This window comes from Chroicocephalus ridibundus, chromosome 6 (assembly GCF_963924245.1).
Source record: "Chroicocephalus ridibundus chromosome 6, bChrRid1.1, whole genome shotgun sequence".
Classification (NCBI taxonomy): Eukaryota; Metazoa; Chordata; class Aves; order Charadriiformes; family Laridae; genus Chroicocephalus; species Chroicocephalus ridibundus.
The window spans coordinates 74,595,487-74,613,286 of record NC_086289.1 but is presented as its reverse complement, the minus strand read 5'-3'; the positions used below and the strand labels follow the sequence as shown (position 1 = coordinate 74,613,286).

At 39.4% G+C, this 17,800-nt stretch overlaps 1 protein-coding gene across 2 annotated transcripts in view; it reads right to left on the bottom strand.

Moving 5' to 3' along the window:
- The window catches only part of FXR1 (FMR1 autosomal homolog 1), a 35,685-nt gene that overhangs the window by 7,223 nt on the left and 10,662 nt on the right, over nucleotides 1-17,800 (bottom strand). For both annotated transcript variants that reach the window (XM_063339059.1, XM_063339060.1), the window contains exons 3-12: nucleotides 14,495-14,588; nucleotides 13,126-13,197; nucleotides 10,799-10,947; nucleotides 10,243-10,336; nucleotides 9,227-9,343; nucleotides 8,957-9,127; nucleotides 3,815-3,893; nucleotides 2,665-2,774; nucleotides 1,673-1,759; nucleotides 686-893 (exon numbers count right to left, since the gene is read on the bottom strand). In XM_063339059.1, coding sequence (XP_063195129.1) covers nucleotides 686-893; nucleotides 1,673-1,759; nucleotides 2,665-2,774; nucleotides 3,815-3,893; nucleotides 8,957-9,127; nucleotides 9,227-9,343; nucleotides 10,243-10,336; nucleotides 10,799-10,947; nucleotides 13,126-13,197; nucleotides 14,495-14,588 — 1,181 coding nt within the window. The remainder of the gene's footprint in view (nucleotides 1-685; nucleotides 894-1,672; nucleotides 1,760-2,664; nucleotides 2,775-3,814; nucleotides 3,894-8,956; nucleotides 9,128-9,226; nucleotides 9,344-10,242; nucleotides 10,337-10,798; nucleotides 10,948-13,125; nucleotides 13,198-14,494; nucleotides 14,589-17,800) is intronic.

The following is a 17,800-nucleotide window of genomic DNA, read 5'->3' as shown; positions in this document are numbered from 1 at the left end:
ATTGAATCTATAGATTGTTTTTGTCCCTATTTACTGTTCCTTTGTGAAATACGTCTACATTCAGGTGCAGACTGTCTCCAGCTGGGGAGCTGCTGCTGAACACAAAGGAGATGCGCACAGCTCTAGGGAACTCAATAGCAGTTCCCTGGTTATTTAAAAATATATCACAACATCTCACTACATCTTAAACAAACCCTGTTAGTTCCAACCAAACTAAAAAAAAACAAACAGGATTTTGTGCTGTCTCCATTTTAAATTATTTTGCTTTGCTTATCAAAAATACGTTCATAAGATGGCCGTGATCACAGACAGGCATTTATTTATTCTCCTCCTCAATCAGAACAGATGATGCTAATTCCAGATATTTTATTTTTTTTCAATTGTATCTCCTGAAGAGTACCTGTAGCTCTTTCCCTTTCCCAGCTTTGTAAGATACAGCTGCTACCGTTGAAGGGCAAGATCTCACCAGAGTTCTGTTTGCTCATCTTTCCAATTTAAAACTTAACTTCAACAAGAACGTAAATCTCATTATGTCTTTTGAGCTATGTAAAAAATAAAATGGCAATTCTAAATTTTTAACCCTCCCTTCACTCAACTCTGCTGAACACAAGGATATCCAGAGACAGTTCTGGATTCAGGAGTATCCATCCTGAGGAGTCCTCAGGAGATGCTGAAGGAAACTCACCGTAACCAGACGTGTAATTGGGGCCCCGGCGGCCTCTCCCTCTCCCGCTGTAGGACCTGGAGCCTTGCACCGAGGAGAGGGTGCTCTCGTCAGTGGTGTAACCCTTCTCTTTTTCAGGAGCTCGAGCGGAAGAAGGTCTGAAACCCATACCGATCTGACGCAATTGTTCATCAATCTGGAGCCTTTCCAGTCTTAGTTGTTCTACCTCCTACATAAAAACAAACAAAAAAAATTGCTGATAAAGAAACGTTCTTTCCCCTCACAAAATACCATCGTCCATCCAGTCACCTTAAAAACTAGCATTCCTGTGGGAGAGCTGACACCACCTCGGAGCTGGCTGCAAATAACAGAATTTATCTCCGAGTTCTGCAGTCTCTGAGTTTTGGAAGAAATCTAAAAATCTTTCTCTTAAATTCCCATGCTGAAAGACTCTTTTTAAGACTACTATTACCTTTCTTACCTATGCTTTTCTAGTCAAACCACAAGTTTTCCAGTCCTTTTTTTTTTAAAAAAAAAAAAAAAAGCCAACTGAGAAAGTAACATGATTCAAATTCATTCATTATTTCTGTTAAGTCAACGCCACAACTCCATACAAAGCCAACTAATTTAAATGTGTCGTTCTTCTAACAGTCCATAGTATTAGTGTGATACTATTAGAAATTCCATCCCACCCCAACAGGGCATTAACCTCAGAACAACACAACACTAACAAAGATATAAAAAGTCGTGTGTTACTTCCCAAAAGCCAGTTAAAACAGTGTTCCTCACAGCCCACTCCTGCCAACGGCACCAGTACTATGTAACCACGCTAATGGATTTAGAGGCTTCCAGAACATCTCTGGACAAGGGCTGGGTTGAAGGCACCAAACCTTAAATCCCAATACACAGAGGAACAGTTTGTCAACTGCAAATACAGCTGAAGCTCAAAAATTCTGTTACTTCAACCACAGTTTCCCCTAGAGACTCTTTCCTCTGAAATACGCTTACCTTTAGATACGCGATGTGGTACTCTAGAAGAACTTGGACATTTCCAATGCTTTCTTTAGTACCAACAAATACAAATGGTACCATTCCCTACAGAAACAGAACGTCAAATCTTATTTTCAGAAAGAACATTACCATCAAAACAATGCTTTCTGTTTGAACTATAAAAAAATCTGTTCAAATTACAGAAGTGAACTACACAAGCAAAGACAGTAACTGATGCACTAGGAAGAGCTTGACTGGGGTGAAGGTCGGGGTTTATACGTTAAGGATTTAGGGCTGCCCAGCGTCCCCAACAACCTCTTCTGGCTGTTGAGGTACCCTGACATACAGCATTCACATCCTCCCCCAACACAACTGCTGTGCGTGTTTATCACACAGGTGGAGGAGCATCCATAGGTTATCAGGAAGTGTCCAGTGGTTAATTAAACCAACTTTACAAGATGACCATTAGAGGATTTTCTTATGTTTTCATATATTTAAAATATGTGAACATTATTAACACTATCAATCCCGAATCAGTTACGCAGCTAAAGTACATATAGGAGAAAGACCAAAAAAAAAAAAAAAAAAAGTCTTGCTTCAGCAGCAAAAGCTCTTTCTTGAATTGTTTCATATAAAATTTACTGCAAGATGCCAGTCTGAAAAAAAAGAAAAATTGTGCTCTCAATAGCCACAGAGAAGTTATAAAACTGGCTTCGTTAAATAATCCACAAGCATCTCTCCTAGAAAACTACCCAAATCCCCAACACCATGATTTTGTAACTGGACACCCCCACGATTACAGCTTGGCCATGGAAAAGGAGCTGCACAGGCCATGAAGGCTGTATTTATAAACCGCACGATGATGCGGAGCAAACAGGCATCCCATTCTGGTGCCCCCAAAATTCTCACTGTCTGCTTATGTTTTCCTACATATTCTTTGTTAAAAGATTCAAGATGACTGGTTTGGAAAATAAAAACCTAATGATAGGAAGAAAGAATAAAGTACTCACATCTTCACGGGGCAGTTTGTTTTCATTATCTCCTTCAATTCTCACCCTGACGACTCCAGACTTGTCTACAATCTCCTGAATCACTTTTCCATTTTTTCCAATAACTTTCCCTTCAGAGGGCAAGAATGGTTAATTTTGCACCCATGTGCAAAATATTTTCATGCATTTCTTGATATTTTAAGTTATGTATAACATAATTGTAACAACCACCTGACTCCCCTTCACCGTTCACACCCCAAAGAAAACCATACAGTGCCAGAAGAGGTGAAAACTTCCAAAATTAAACTATATATATGCACAGAATGACAAATATTGATGAAGATCACCACTACGTTACAGAAAAAAATGTGTTTGTGTACAAACTAACGATGAATTTGCTGAATGTTAAAACAAGCTTTAACATTTAGTAGATGAGAGCATCGAGTTGCATCAGATACATCATTTGTAGAGGTCCTATTTGTATTAAAAACCCCAACAAAACGCTACACACCTTAATTTGCTCAAGATATAAAACTTTGAAAGTGTAATTGTTAGGAGTTTGCACGTGAATTATTTAAATGATGTACTCTATAATGTGCAAGCTCTGAGCCCAAAACCCTAAGAGGTTAAAAGCAGAGCCTTTGATTTCTGCTTTGGATAACCCAACCTGCAGCTGAATCAGGGACAGCACCTGCATCCAGATCCTGCCCGTTTCTAGACCGAGCCCGAGAGTGACAAGCGCTGCTGGTTTATCCAGCAACTCAACACCATCCAACCACCACCTCGGACCAATCCGAGCCCAGAAGGAAGCAATGAGAGTCGTCTGATGCCATTCTTGCAACTCAATTGTAGTTACTGCCACATTAAATTCTGCAATTTAGTTTCAGCACTTCCAATTTTGGTTTTTTACTAGGATCTAAAGTTCAAATTACCATTAAATTAGACAGTGCAAGTCTGTAATCAAACCATTTTAAGTGTTAAAATCCTGACAAAGTATTACTCAATAATAATATATGTAATTCCCTATTAATTCCCTGGTACATATAGTTTTGAAAGATTAATCACTTTCTACTTAAATGGAGAAATCAAATATTGTACTGGCATCTAAATCTTCTTTGCAGAGTTGTGCTGATTAGGCTCCCTTTCCCCAAGTTTTAGCAGTATTACATACCAACAAGATTTCTGGGAACTTGAATAAAATCCTCCACAAATTCCAAGTAACTTCTAGCCTTTTTCACTGCATCAGCAGTCTGAAAATGAATTAAAGAAAAAGGAGTTTATTTGTGAATGTACTATGTTAAAAATAAAACCTTGTAGCAACAGCTGTGAGCCTTCCAAACATCGAAATTATTTTCAAAAAGAGAAGAATAGTGACAAGATTAATCTAGTTTTAAGCTACATGTTAAAGAAAAATAATTCAGTAAAATGCCCAGAAACTAAATTCAGTGGTGAAGCAAAGCATCAGTAACGAAGAAAGCCACTTTTCTGATGCTATTTTAAGACATTTTAAAATATTATCTGCAACGTACCACAAAAACACCCTGGACATAAAATGTCTTACAGATGTATCTTGAAGCAGTTTCTAGTAGACCTTAATTGGGAAAAAACAACTAATTATATTAGTTTTCTCCAAAATCAAGACACAATTTTCAAATCTAGAATCCATCTATTAAAAAATCAATATCATAATTATCACAAAGATTTCGTACTGAAAATAAATTTGTAAGAGGTCCTGCCAACATTCATAGAAACTTCAGCTTACAAGAATACTACGTTAAAGGAAACTTTGGATCACGCATCTCATTTCACCTGAGGTCGCAGTAGTTCTATGGCTACGACTAGATGGGAAAGCCACAAAACTGTAGTTTAACCTCTGCATTTTCCTCTAAGCTGCTTTGGAAGCATCCAGTTTTTCTCAACAGAAACTGCACTACCATTGATATCGCCAGCAATATAGATTTATTTTGCAATTTTTAGCATCACTTTTAACATGTAATACGCTACTATGCACAGAGGGCCACATGTGAAAAAATGGGGGAGGAGAAAATGAATTTTAAGCTTATTTGTCTCTTGACAGTATCTAAAGATGATGTGACCTGATAAAGATAAGACATTTCCAAGGCCGAAGGCAATGACAGAACTTTACAGGATCACTGCAAGCAGCGACTGGCTTTACAGCTTTTCCCATAAGAAAGGTGTACTGATTTTTCAGAACAGCCTAAATAAAACAGCCATTAGAAGTTCTCTCCTCTAGGAAAATTCCACTGTCTTACACAGTATTCAAGAGAACAGAAAGAAAACAACAAAATCAGTCACAGAAACTTTGCTGTAACGGACAGATCCATTTTGCATGCAAGTCTTAATACCAAGCACTGTTTGCAAATACACGTTAATCTTTGGGGAATAAACACTGCCAGAATGACAGAAGTAGCTTCTCCTCCAGGTGTGCGCACACCCAGAGGCCTGGCCACCACAACCCACTCCATGTGCTGGAACGGGACTCGCCGCGGAACGGCTGGGAGGCTGCGGTCAGGGAATCCGGCAGCAGTCAGACACACTGGGGGTTCAAAGGTGCAGCAGCACCGCGGGAAGGTGTAAGAGTGTACAGACACAGCACACCACTCTCGAACTGGCAGGAGGTAGGAAGTTTTCTGTTTTCGCTACAGAAATTTTTCAACTGCTGTTTCTCTCTTGTCTTATGCTTGACTGGAAACTGAGCCTGAATCAGGAATCTGCCTGAATTCCATATCATCTCTACACTGCAAGTAATACTGCAACCAAAGAACTCTCCTTCCAGAATGCTGGTTTTTAGCCACAGTTCACCTACAATGTTTTCCAAGACAGGACAGTGTCATTGGTTAGTGGGGACAACTCCTGTCAGTGTTCTCTTATAGCTTTATTATTGAATGACAGAAATTAAATGACAGTTAATTCAGGCTACAAAGATCCTGAAACAAGAAACAAAGCCTCAAATTAGCAACAGCAAAAGTGTGGAATTAAGGAACAAGTATCAGCATCTAGTCAGTAATGACAGCTTTTGAGCAGGTTTCATTTTATACTAATGCCTCAGCCCTTTCATCTCTCATGTTTTAGGCAACACATGAAACAAGAGCACGACCAGCTCCTGCATCTTTCCAAGTAGGGAAGTCCTAGAACAAGAAGAAATATATAAATCTCTACTGCTGGCAGAGGTCAAAATGCTAGCATGAGAAACATGGGCTAACTGGATTTCAAGAGAACGAAACAAGCAACCAAGCCTGGAAAACAGGTGAAGAGGAAGGCACTGCTGGGAGCAGAGGCTACGCTGCACCCTCAACCCAACTGCTAACATGGTACAACTTCAACGCACATTAGCAATTTTTCACCTTCCATCAACTCTACACATAGGACACAATCAACTAAAGAGTTCACAATGCCCTGCCTCAGAGGTATGTTAATCAGTTCTTCCCCAAATAAAGACAAAGGAACAGTGATGGCTTTCGCAGAAGCAGAGTCAGGATGAGCCACTGAACAGCTGCTGTCAGTGGCAGCTCTCCAGTGCACCCTCTGCACACCTACACTTCGTTGCAAGCACTCAGAGTTCTTGTGCGAGTGCAACCTGTACCACTCATTCACACCCCAAGGTGAGACAGCACGTAAAGCTGATTTGGACAATGCAGTCTTTGTTCCTCACAGTCAGTAACACAGAAAAGGAAAAGAAAAATAAATTCTCTCTCTAAAAATCAGTGTGCTCATGGATTAAAGACCTCAAAGTATCTCAGTTACTAGTAACTGCCTTTCTAAATTTGAATGATGGTCTACATATCTGTTCATGCTCTGGTTCCTTCCCATAGTAGCCTGTACAATCACCACATGTCCAGGTTACCTGAAGAGTCTTCAACTGAAAGATCACATGCAGAGTATTTTTCTAAACTCAGCGTTATACCTTTTGCAGCAGGAGAGTTCTAAATGAGAGTCAAACAAGAACCGTATGGCTGTAGATTTTAGGGAAGATGTTTTGTAAGATGGTCACTAATGTAGATCTAGTAGCTACAAGCCGGTGGAACACACTCCTATTACAAATGGTGGATCTGTCTCAGGAGTCTCACACCAGCTTCTGGGACAAGGTTTCAAAAGTCTCTCCAGAGTCCTGGTAGCTCTTTTACACCTTCCCCAACAGAAAAAAGTGAAATCTACCTCTGGGAGTCATTTGAAAAGCCTCATCTCATGCAGATAAAGACAAAGTCCTCCTAAGTCATGGCAGGGAACAATGCTTTTTCCATTGCGATATAAGTCTTTTCTCAAGACATAAAATAAAAGGCATATTAGTCTCCTGGTTTAAAAATGGAACTGAGCTTATGAAAACTCCAAAGGGAAAACAAGTTTTCTTATTTTCTCCAACGGGAAAACAAGTAGGAACAGTCTCCTGAAAAAGCCAGGATAGACAGGATCTCGCTATCCTTCAATCCAAAAGAATGGTTACCATACAGTTAAGTATCTTTAAAAAAATGGTACAAGAGGGAAGTGCTAGGAATCGCACAAGAATTGAATGCAATTCAATTTTGCCAGTAATGAAGGTGTAAGAGAAGCTTTCCTGGTTCTGATAAGGCCCCTCCCTCGCTGGGGAAGCACAGGATTTCCGAAGTAGGGAGAGTCCAAGCTCTGAAGTTCACAGTACTGTGCTCTCTGTAACAAGCAGCAGTTCAGGCAGAAGGCAAAGGGTCTTGGAATCGAAGTGGTCTGGATCAGGCAAGCGAGAAGGCATGAATGGCATCCCATACAGTTTAGCCTCCTTCTAATCATGTAGGTTTCCAATAGTCTTTAAAATTCATCTCCCTGTTCCTTCCCTCAAAGATTTGGGCCCCAAACAACACTGAACTTTTATTTGTATACAAAATGTTAGCTATGGGAGACCCTCAGACCCTGACTACAATGTCAAGGACACTGGATCACAGCTCCCACACCTCTCAGCCTAATATTGTCTGCCCGTGCATTCAGCCACTAGCACCTGGCCACTCGCCAAATCCAGCTGAAAAGGAGCAAAAAGAGCAGAGGAGTATACCTAGACGCTGAAACCCTTGTCACGTGGAATATTTAGGTTGCCTGGCTTTTTTAGAAGCAGCTATCGCTTCCAGAGAAGACAAGGCTGGATGTGTCCAATGGCATTTTTATTTAGGAGGCATCTGGTATTTATAATCTCTGCTGTGCATGACTGTGAGAGCCTGGTGAGTGTCATAACCTTTCCACAAGTTTCAGTGTCACATCATTCACGTTGAAGAGATCGAAACTGGAACACGCTACACGTTCTCCTGCATTTGAACTTGCCCAATTCTTCTTCATGAACTGTGAGATGTGATTTACCAGTAGTACTAGATCAAAGAGGATCTGTGGCCACCCTGACACCCTGGAAGCGTTTAAGGTTTCCAAAAAAAGGACACAGTTCAGAGATACTGAGGAATACAGAAGTTTGTCCTCCCCTCATCAGTATCAACTTCATTTGACCCTTGGATCACAATCAGCTTCTACTCCTGACATGCATGGAACATAATTCAAGACCACAGATTTCCTGAAACAGTAGAAAACCAAGGATTTCTAGGAGTGTTAACACCAGAGACTCAAGTGTTAGTGGCACCTGTAGAGCTGGTAACATGGGATAAAAAAAACCCTCAAGAGATGTTCTGACAGAGCTCTGGTGACAGTGGCATCTTTGTCACTACTCTTCTGCCTCCTGAATGGATCATTGTTTTGGTCCAAATACCAGCCACATTTCAAAGCACTTGTGAGATTTGAAGCACATCAGTTAAAGAGTCATGCAAATAGAAGTAACTTGGAGCAAACCAGCATTATTTTGCCAAAGTCAGCATTAAATTGTCAAAATAAAAGGGTTAGAAACAGCAGAAGATGCCTTAACACATTTGGCTAGGTCAGAGGAGCAGACACCACACAGCGAAACACACGTGAACTGGAAGCGGGGAAGAAGAGAACCAACAGGAACAGCATATACAGTCTGAAGGAAAAAACCAAACATCTGCGATCAAGTAAAACAGCAGCAAATGATACTTCTCTTTTTGACCAAGATGCACAGTGCAGTTACAGAATCTGTGCATCAGCACACGGACTGATTAGGACAGAACGCATCTTACAGAGGTCACCGCTGCAATGAAGTCTTGTATTTCAAATAGACGTAGCACAAGCTGCCATAGCGTGAACATGCACATAGACAGTCAGAATACTCAGCTATTTGCAATTCTTACTTCTGAACACAGCTCTCACCACTCTAAATGCAGATACAGAGTGAAATGCTCATAAGACTCTTACAAAGTTTCCCCCTTACCTCTCCGTAGATTCTGAATGTACCAGTATCCTCCTCAAGTTCAATAGCAGTAACTCCTGGAACCTTTCTGGCTTGCTGTATGTTACTGCCATGCGTTCCTATAGCAAGTCCCATTAAATCTTCTCTGACTACAAATTCCTCGTGAAATGCTGCAGCAAGCTGTTTCGTGCACTGAAGGGAAAACAAAGTAAGACTTGTCCATGTGTACTCAGTGTAATATACAGTTACATGCTCAGTTTCAAGCAACAAGAATTACAAGCTATGGCTTACCTCTAAGTGTTTTGTAGCTTCTTCGTTCCTTGACATAAGCATAAGCTTGGTACGAATGCTGCGCAAATGCATGTCACTCAGTATGTTCACTCGCTTCACTGTTGCTTCACTGGCAGACTACAAAAGAGAAGGAACATGATGTTTCATTTTTAAAACAAATCCACATTTAAAGAATAAATCAGGAACCTATTAAAACTAAATCACGAACATGATCTAAGTTGCCAGTACTTACGTGGACATTATTCTTCCTCAAAACAGAGCATGAGAAATACAGCACCACCTCTGCAAACCAACAATTTCCTGTTCTCACTCACAGCATGTTTTACACTGAAGATTTTGCTGCTGGGTATACACAGTAACGCCTTCCCCTTGATGCTCCCCAGACAAGCAAGTTAAATATCATTCTACCATATACATACTTGTCACTCACTGTCTGAATGGCAAAGCGAAGGAGATGAGTAAGGAAAACGCAATTCTGGAGAGTGAGGTTCGAGTAGATGGTATTAAGTAAGCAGAACTCTGAAGAGAAACTAATGCTCGGAAAAGCCTACATAGTAAGAGAAAACTGTCACAGAAGAATCTAAGTGAACAATTCCTTAATGGCTATGCTGAACTGGTGCAGTTCTTCACGTGGAAACACAGCTGTAGGTCAAGGTGCCCAGTGTAATACAGTACGGGGGGAAATCTACTGCTCCAGAGCAGAGTAAGCTCAAGCTGGCTTTGAGCCATCCACACAAATCAGTGAAACGCCACTCAGTTGTGGATGGCAAAAATCGTAAAAACAGCGAGACTGAAAGCGGCTCCTAAATGTAGGCTGTATGCCGTGCAGTACTTGTAGCCTGCCAAAAGGCCTGCCCCCCAAGATAAAACTTAAACACATCTACTTAAATCTCTCACAATTTGCACAGCTTGACAAGATAAACCACTTTCTACACAAATATGCAGGCTGGCTACATACTTCCCATAAAGAACATACTGAAAATTCATGCAACATTTACATAGAAATAATTACTTACCAGTATTATTAATTGAGCAGTTTCAGCATGATAAAAAATTCTACATGCTCCCACAGCTTTCTTGAAATCTTTATGTGCATTTTCATTAGCACACCTAAGGAGACAAAACGATTGTCACTTCAACAAGCTGCGTCAAAACGAACCATGTAATATCACAATGAGAACCAAGAATGTTTCAGGAGTTTCAGGAGAAGACCCTTCAGAAACTGGAAAATTCCTGTTCTCCTTAACACGGTTCCAGTCCTTATTTCTCCATGGACTGAATGTCATCACGGTTATTTCGCAAGTCTTGGTACCAGAGGCCCACTGTGAGCGCACCACCTCTACAAGCCCCAAGAAAGACCCAAAGCTCCCACCTCAGAACTTGCTCTTTGTCCCCACACCAAAAGCTCGGCAGGGATCCCAGTCAGCAGTTTCTAAACCAGCTACTGCAGCCACAGCCACCCTTAAGGTTCTTCACAGGGACTTGTAAACTGCCCTCCGAAGTAGAAGCCGAGTGGGTTTTTCCCCCCTCAAACACAGTAAATGCCTTATTAAAGTGGGCAGAGCTACTCACGCATCTCTCAGATCTTCAGGAACATCCACCGTGCACTTGAAAAAGGTGTTCTTTTTGACAGTTTTATTTTGATTCACAGGTCGAAGTCGTTCATAAGTGACAATTTCATTGTAAGTGGCATCACAAGCAGCATATTCAATGACATAAAACTATAGAAGAAATTTTTTTTAAAAAACTTCAGTAAGGAACAAAGACAGAGTAACATTACCAGGATCACCAAGAAAGTACAAAATATGAATATATATACTAAAACATGAATCTGAGTTGATACAATGCTGCAATTCTACACAAATGAGCCTGGACATATTTCGGCACCCATATGATACCTCAGAGAAGCCAGGGCACTGTATCAGCATAATTTCAGTCCCCCACAAAATCATCTTCAGTTGTTTTTTCTCATGCCCATCCCTCTTCAAACACCTACTTTAGTCCAGTTCAAATTCCAAAATTCAAAATGTTTACTAATTCTAAAAATAACCTAATAGAGAAGCAAACACAATTTATTCTTCACAGAAATGTCTGCTCTGCAATAGTTTTTTTTTTGGTTCTTTTTTTTTTTTTTAAGAAAAGGCAAATCCACTGATTCAATGGGCAAACTACCTGTGAACAATGTAAGATCAAAAGGAAAATAAAAATACAATCTGACACATGCTACCCCAAACCAAGGAAGGCAAGAGAACTAAGAAGACTTAATAGCTACCAATAATCTACTCCCACACTTCCACCTGACACACGCAAGTAACAAAGCGGCTTGTGTGCAGAGCATCCCTGAGGCCTGGCTTTGTGTGAGGGATGCAGCCTCCTGCCCCCCCGCCACCGCTGTGCAATCTGGCAGTGCAGCAGTGCTTCCTCCTCTTCCTCCCTCAAAACTGGCACCTGCTTTTGTCAACACACACAACTTACTCCAATTATCAGGAAAGGTAAATCACTAAGGTCACGAACACTTTTCCACATGCTATTTTTCAATTTCTAGTTTTAAGTTTAGCTTTGGTATCATCCTAACCATATAAAGCTGCTTTTGAAACATATGACAAACCAACTTAAGTAATAATAATGAAAAATAAATACTAAGCAGGCAACTAAACTGAAGATAACTACGACTATACGCTTAAAAAAACCCTTCCTTCTATAGTTAAAGATAATTCTGGTTCTCAGAACAATCACGAAACTAACTATCATTAGACAGATGCATTGTTTGTGAATTTCACGTTTACTTTGAGGAAAAAATTTGAATACAGAACCACGTTAAAGACTGTACAAAGCAGCCAAAATTGAACTCTGAGGGTTTTTTGGGGGGACAATTCCATAAAGTAACTAATTTGACAATGCTGTATTTTTCCTGTCAAAAATACTAGAAAATTAATAATTGGATAAAACTGCATTTAAATTCAGAATTAAAAATTTTTCTTTTGCAACTTTTTAAATAAGCAGCACAGCAAGGTAACTCACAGTAAAATTCCAAATTTCTGTGACATATAAGAGAAGCAGATTAGCCCCAAAGGACAAACTCTATCATTTAAATTGGCGTCTCCCATTTTCTTAACAAGCTGTTCATCCGCAAGGACCAAGACACAGAATCTTCCTTTGATAACTGTTTACCACCACCTTGCCCTCACACAGCTCAACAGAACTTACTATTTGTTGAGTCTTTGAACAATACCAGAAATTGAGCAACTTTTTTTTCCCTCAACCCCGCTTCCTTCAGTTTTAGGAATCTAATACAGTAGAAGCATTAAAATACAGGACCCTTCCTACCATGAAGCTAAATTCTCTTGCTGCCATTTCACAAAATAAAGCTTTAATGAGACTGTATCAGACACTGCCAAGCTCTATGCTGTAACAGTCAACGTAAAACACAAACTTGACATCGTTAAAAGCAAACCAACTGGTGTCTTTCCACTACACTCACTAGAAAACCCCAAAAGAGAACCCACAGCAACACACATTGATCGTTACAGCATGCTTCATTTATGGACTTTAAACAGACTCTAACCACAGGTGAGGCGTACTGTACTGCTTTACTTAATTTTTAGCGCCAAGTTCAATTCGCAAAGTATGTTTGTTAGAAGTCCTGTTCTTATGCATGCATAGATTACTCCAAGCAATTAAACTACTAATAATTGAAATTACTTGCTCAGCTATAAAACCCCAACCCTCGGGTGCGTAATGCAGCATGGGTCACTCCAAAGTGATCTCAACGTGTAATTCTGTTTTGTCATGGTTTTATATTTGTAGTACTTTATTCATAGTTTTTCCATCACAAAGACCTTTCATATTTACTGTATTAACGTAACAGCATTCCACGAGTAGGTTTTAAATTAATTTACCTCTCCTTTCATCATTCGAACTTTTGCCAGCCACCAGCCACAAGGTTCTTGGTCATTTGCTCTAGAATAAACCTGAAAATGAAAGTAGTAAGAAGCACTGAAAGCACACACAGACAAAATTCACTTGCCTGCACATATAATAAATGAAGAACATCCCAACTTTTCTAGTTTTCATTAAAATGGCACAGTATTCTACATAAAGTAGTTTTTGTATAAATTATGCAGGCATGTGCTTCTTGCACGAATTTTTTATTTTGCACTACAAGGACTATGAACGTATTTCCTTTGCAGACATTACTGACAATTCAATAGAAATTTCTCAAGGAAGACAAAACCTCGGCTCAACACTTAGTCAGGGGCACTTCCTCACTCAATTCAAACATTATCTTCACACTGAAAAGTTCACACAGAGAAGTAAATCCACAATTAAGATTTTTGGTTTGCCCTTGGCTAACTGGATATACCTAGGACTACTGAAATGAATCAGTCACCATATGACTACATGTGACACATTTAAAAAACGCTACCCAGTTAATGCAAGATCAGATATAGAACAGATGACTTCTGAAACTTTCGTTTTCCTCAGTTTCTTTAAGTTTCATTTACTCCTTACACACTTCGGACAGGCCAGAGTCATTTGTATGCAGACTAACCAGGAAGTTTTGCAATAGCACAGAGGTAGAAAATAATCCTTTAAATTTAACCTCTAACAAAGCCAAAAAATAACATGTATTTCAAATAAAACAAACAGAAAACCCCAGCACCTACACTACGTTGCTTCTTAGATTACTAGCCCCAAACTACAAAGGTATCCTAAAGAAACTCATTACTTTGATTTTAAAGACAAGTAAAGTAAAAAGCAGAAGTTAAACTAATTACTAAATATAGTAAAGATAAAAATAATACAATGACCTGGGAACAGAAGATGCAACTTCTAATTCCCTGGTTTAAAATATCATTTCTAATTAACAACGTTTCTCTGTAAAACAGTATAAGTCACAGAATTTCCTACCAGTTTGTATCAGGTATTTTATCTAGGTTAATGCTCTTGTTATTGGAAGAGCTTTATTACAGTTTCACATCAAAACATCTCCAACAGTTATATTCCAGATTAAAAATGAAAATTACCTAGGTTTTTTTTTTTAATTCTAACAGTTTCAGTTACTTTAAAATTTAGGTTTTGAGAAAGCTCTACTGGTACTTCTGCAAAAAACCTGAAACGTCACAGTTTCACTGAAAGCCTAATAAATCCACTACTAGAGACAGGTTCCTTTTTAAAACTTCACTTTGCTAACGTACTTACAGTATCACCACCACCTTGAACAGACAATCAGTGACACGTAAGGACAGTTCATTAGGATAGACTCACCTCCACTTCATCTCCTTCACCAATTTCTTTCTTGATATCAGGGGGTGGTGGTAATCTGACTTCATTAAAGGGTACCTGGCGCTCTGGTTGCCAACTGAAAGTTGAAAAGACGTTACACGTTATTTCTACAATTTTCCTCTTGTTTTCTTAGTTTTATTTTTAGCACTCTGAGTTTAGTTAAAACACACTCTTCCCATATAATCAATGTTTCTTCATTGCTAGAAAGCAAACCTTATAAGCAAAGGAAACAAAATAATCCTGTCAAGACAAAAATAGTATCTGGGAAGATATTTAATGACAAAATAATTTTTAAATTAACTGAAAAATTTAACTTGACTCGATTCACTAAATGGCTTTCATAAAACCCCAATGAAAAGACTTATTAGATGAGGTACTTACATTTCTACTGTTCAACTGATAAAGCCTTTATACAGATGTAAGCTTAACTTCGCAGTCCACCATGGGGTTCGTCCATTTCTTCACCTCATACTTAATGTTTCAACAGCTTACCATCAATGTGTTAAGAAGTCCAGGAAAATCTGATCATTAACAAAACTTTACATTTCTCCCTACAAACTTGTTAACCCTCTCCAGTAAGTGTCTGGCAAACAGATTCAGTTCAAAACATACCTCTGTATCTGTTTATCAACACCAATTACTAGGCATATAAAATTAAAATTTTACCTTCTTGAACAAAAAGGCTATTTATTTCACTGTGGCTGGTCCACAAAGCATTTTATTTGTAGAAGCATGTGTTTCAGGTGCATTTTACAAAGACTACTAGGGCAATTCACATCCTCTGTGTTCTCCTGAAACTCCTTCTCCTTCTACTCTGTGAACGTCACAGAACACCACCAGCTCGCTCTCACTCTTAGTCAGAAACCCACCTGAAGACCCTACACACATGGAAATAAAACCAGGGGAAAACACACCCCCCAAAAAAAACTTATTAACTTAGAATATCTGAGGCACTTCGACAGTATCTGTCAAAGCATTCCAATGTCCATCATTTATGCCCATGCTAATCGAAGTCCACATTGGGTACAGACAGGATGCAGAACCAACTTGTAACAGTACGGATCACTGCAAGGAATTTGTTCTGCTCGCTTCTAATTCACGCAGACAAAGCAGCCTAAGTTAGCACAAGTCTCAGCATTAACAGCAAAGGGCACTTCTGCAACTTTCTGCAAGATGGGTACATCTACATGTTTTCTCTGAAAAGACACCTCACACCTTACGCTCAAGTACCCCACTTCATAAAGATGTGAGATATCCATATAGTCTTGCTCTAGTCATTATTATACACTTTTAATTTTTAAATTAAAAAATTAATTTTTTTTTTTTATACACTTAAAATTTTTCTTTTAACAATAGTGGAACTTTGAAAAAAAGAAAACCCCATGAAGATTATGGATAGCTTTTGTTGAAGTTGAAAGGTATTTTGGCCGTAAAATGCTATTTAAATCTCATTCTATTTCTGAGAAAAGGGGCAAAATCACGTGCAATTCAACTGTCCTTGTTGCAACTATAACAGTCCCTGAACTTGGGGTTTGGGTTCTTCCTTCCCTTCCCCGCATTTGTGAAGTTACTACTCTCACAGATGCAGAGGCAAACAGTAAGGACAAAATGGATTCCCTAAATTATAGGGTATATAAAACTTTAGTTTAGAAACAGTACGAGCACGATAATCATGACCGAACAACAGAATCAAAAATGTTGCAAACTCAAGTGAGCTGCTTCAAGTTCTCTTGAGAATCTCAACTGTGCCTTGTAGTTAAAGAATCCAGCAAACAGGAGCTTACAGAAAATTATAAACAGCCCACGATGAGATGCTGTGGTGGAAGAGACCTTGTACCTTCAATAAAATCCACTTGAACTTGCAGTAGGAAGGATTTTGGTTCCATCTCTAATGATCTAAAGGAACTCCATCCACTGACACCGAACCGTCAGAAGGATTATCCCAAATATCTGGCACAAGCTACAAAAAAAGGGAGGTTCTTGCTTCTTACAATGCAGAATTCTTTCTTCCAATGGCTGCTTCAGACTCCAATGGGCCTATACAAAGTTGTACCTCAACATCCAATTTTCTGTCTTACAGAGTTATAAAAGTTTCCAGTTCCTGAAGCTTCTGCATTCATTCTCTGCCTCCTTACCTCCAGAAAATGGCTGATGAAAGAATCAAGGATATCTGCCCAGAGACTAATTATTGCTATGGCCACAAGAATCAGCTTTAGCAGTCTGTGCTAGTACACCAACTTTGGGAACCTTACAATAGCTGTAGATAAAGACTGGTTAAGAAGAGCAGAAAATGCAAACTGACAATGTAGACTGCCTTTAGCGGAGTAGATGCCTGTACTCACTTGGTGCTGATCAGTATCACACAGAATGATGTGCTCAGGAGAGGACACTCTTGCCAACTTCAGCTCTACCAGAGCCCTCATGAATTTAACTCAGTAAAAAGGGCAATAATTTATCAGATTTACACCACAGAATAATTTGACTAGAACTGTATACACACTTCCTGATAACACCTATTTTTGGTCAACAGAACACTTGACATATGTTGTAGCCCATCCTTTTTGGAGCAGGGCTGCTGCCAGCCTTCCTGTAAAACACATGCACAACACGGATACTAAACACTAGAAATGCATTTGCCAACAATTATGCCCCTGCTTTGAACTACAGGCACTTCCTCGAGCTCACTTGGTTTCTGACGTGGAAGTTTATGCTTTGAAGGCAAAGAGCCTCCTACCTTAAGAAAAGTAATATTGATGTGGAATATGAAACTGAAGATTTGTCAGATCTCCGCAGACCACGGATAGCATGAAGGACCCAATTTGTTTTTTCTGTTTGTTGGGTTTTGGGGTGGGGCCGTGAAAACCTAGAAGATAGTAACAACTTCCACAACCACCTCAGTAAGTGTCAGTACAAATTATAGTTACTACCTCGTCTTCTAACTATTTTTCATAAAAGAAGGGCTAGAAAACACAGGTTAGAAAGAAACAAGGACTGAACTTTGCAGGGTAAACCCTAGGATTACTTCTTTCCACCCCCTAGGATTTATTTTTATACACATGTATATATGCACACACATAAACGTACACACACATAAATACCCTAGGACTGTATATTCAGGGTTATAAAATGCTGTTTATAAACACACACTTGCACACTCCCTACTATTACCCAGCAATCTTTCTTGAAGAAAGGCTCACAGACTAATCTACAGGTTGGTGTTGGCAGAGTTTAGTAACAATTTTCACATCAAAAGCTGACACATTTTTAGGATCTCCACCTAGCAACTGG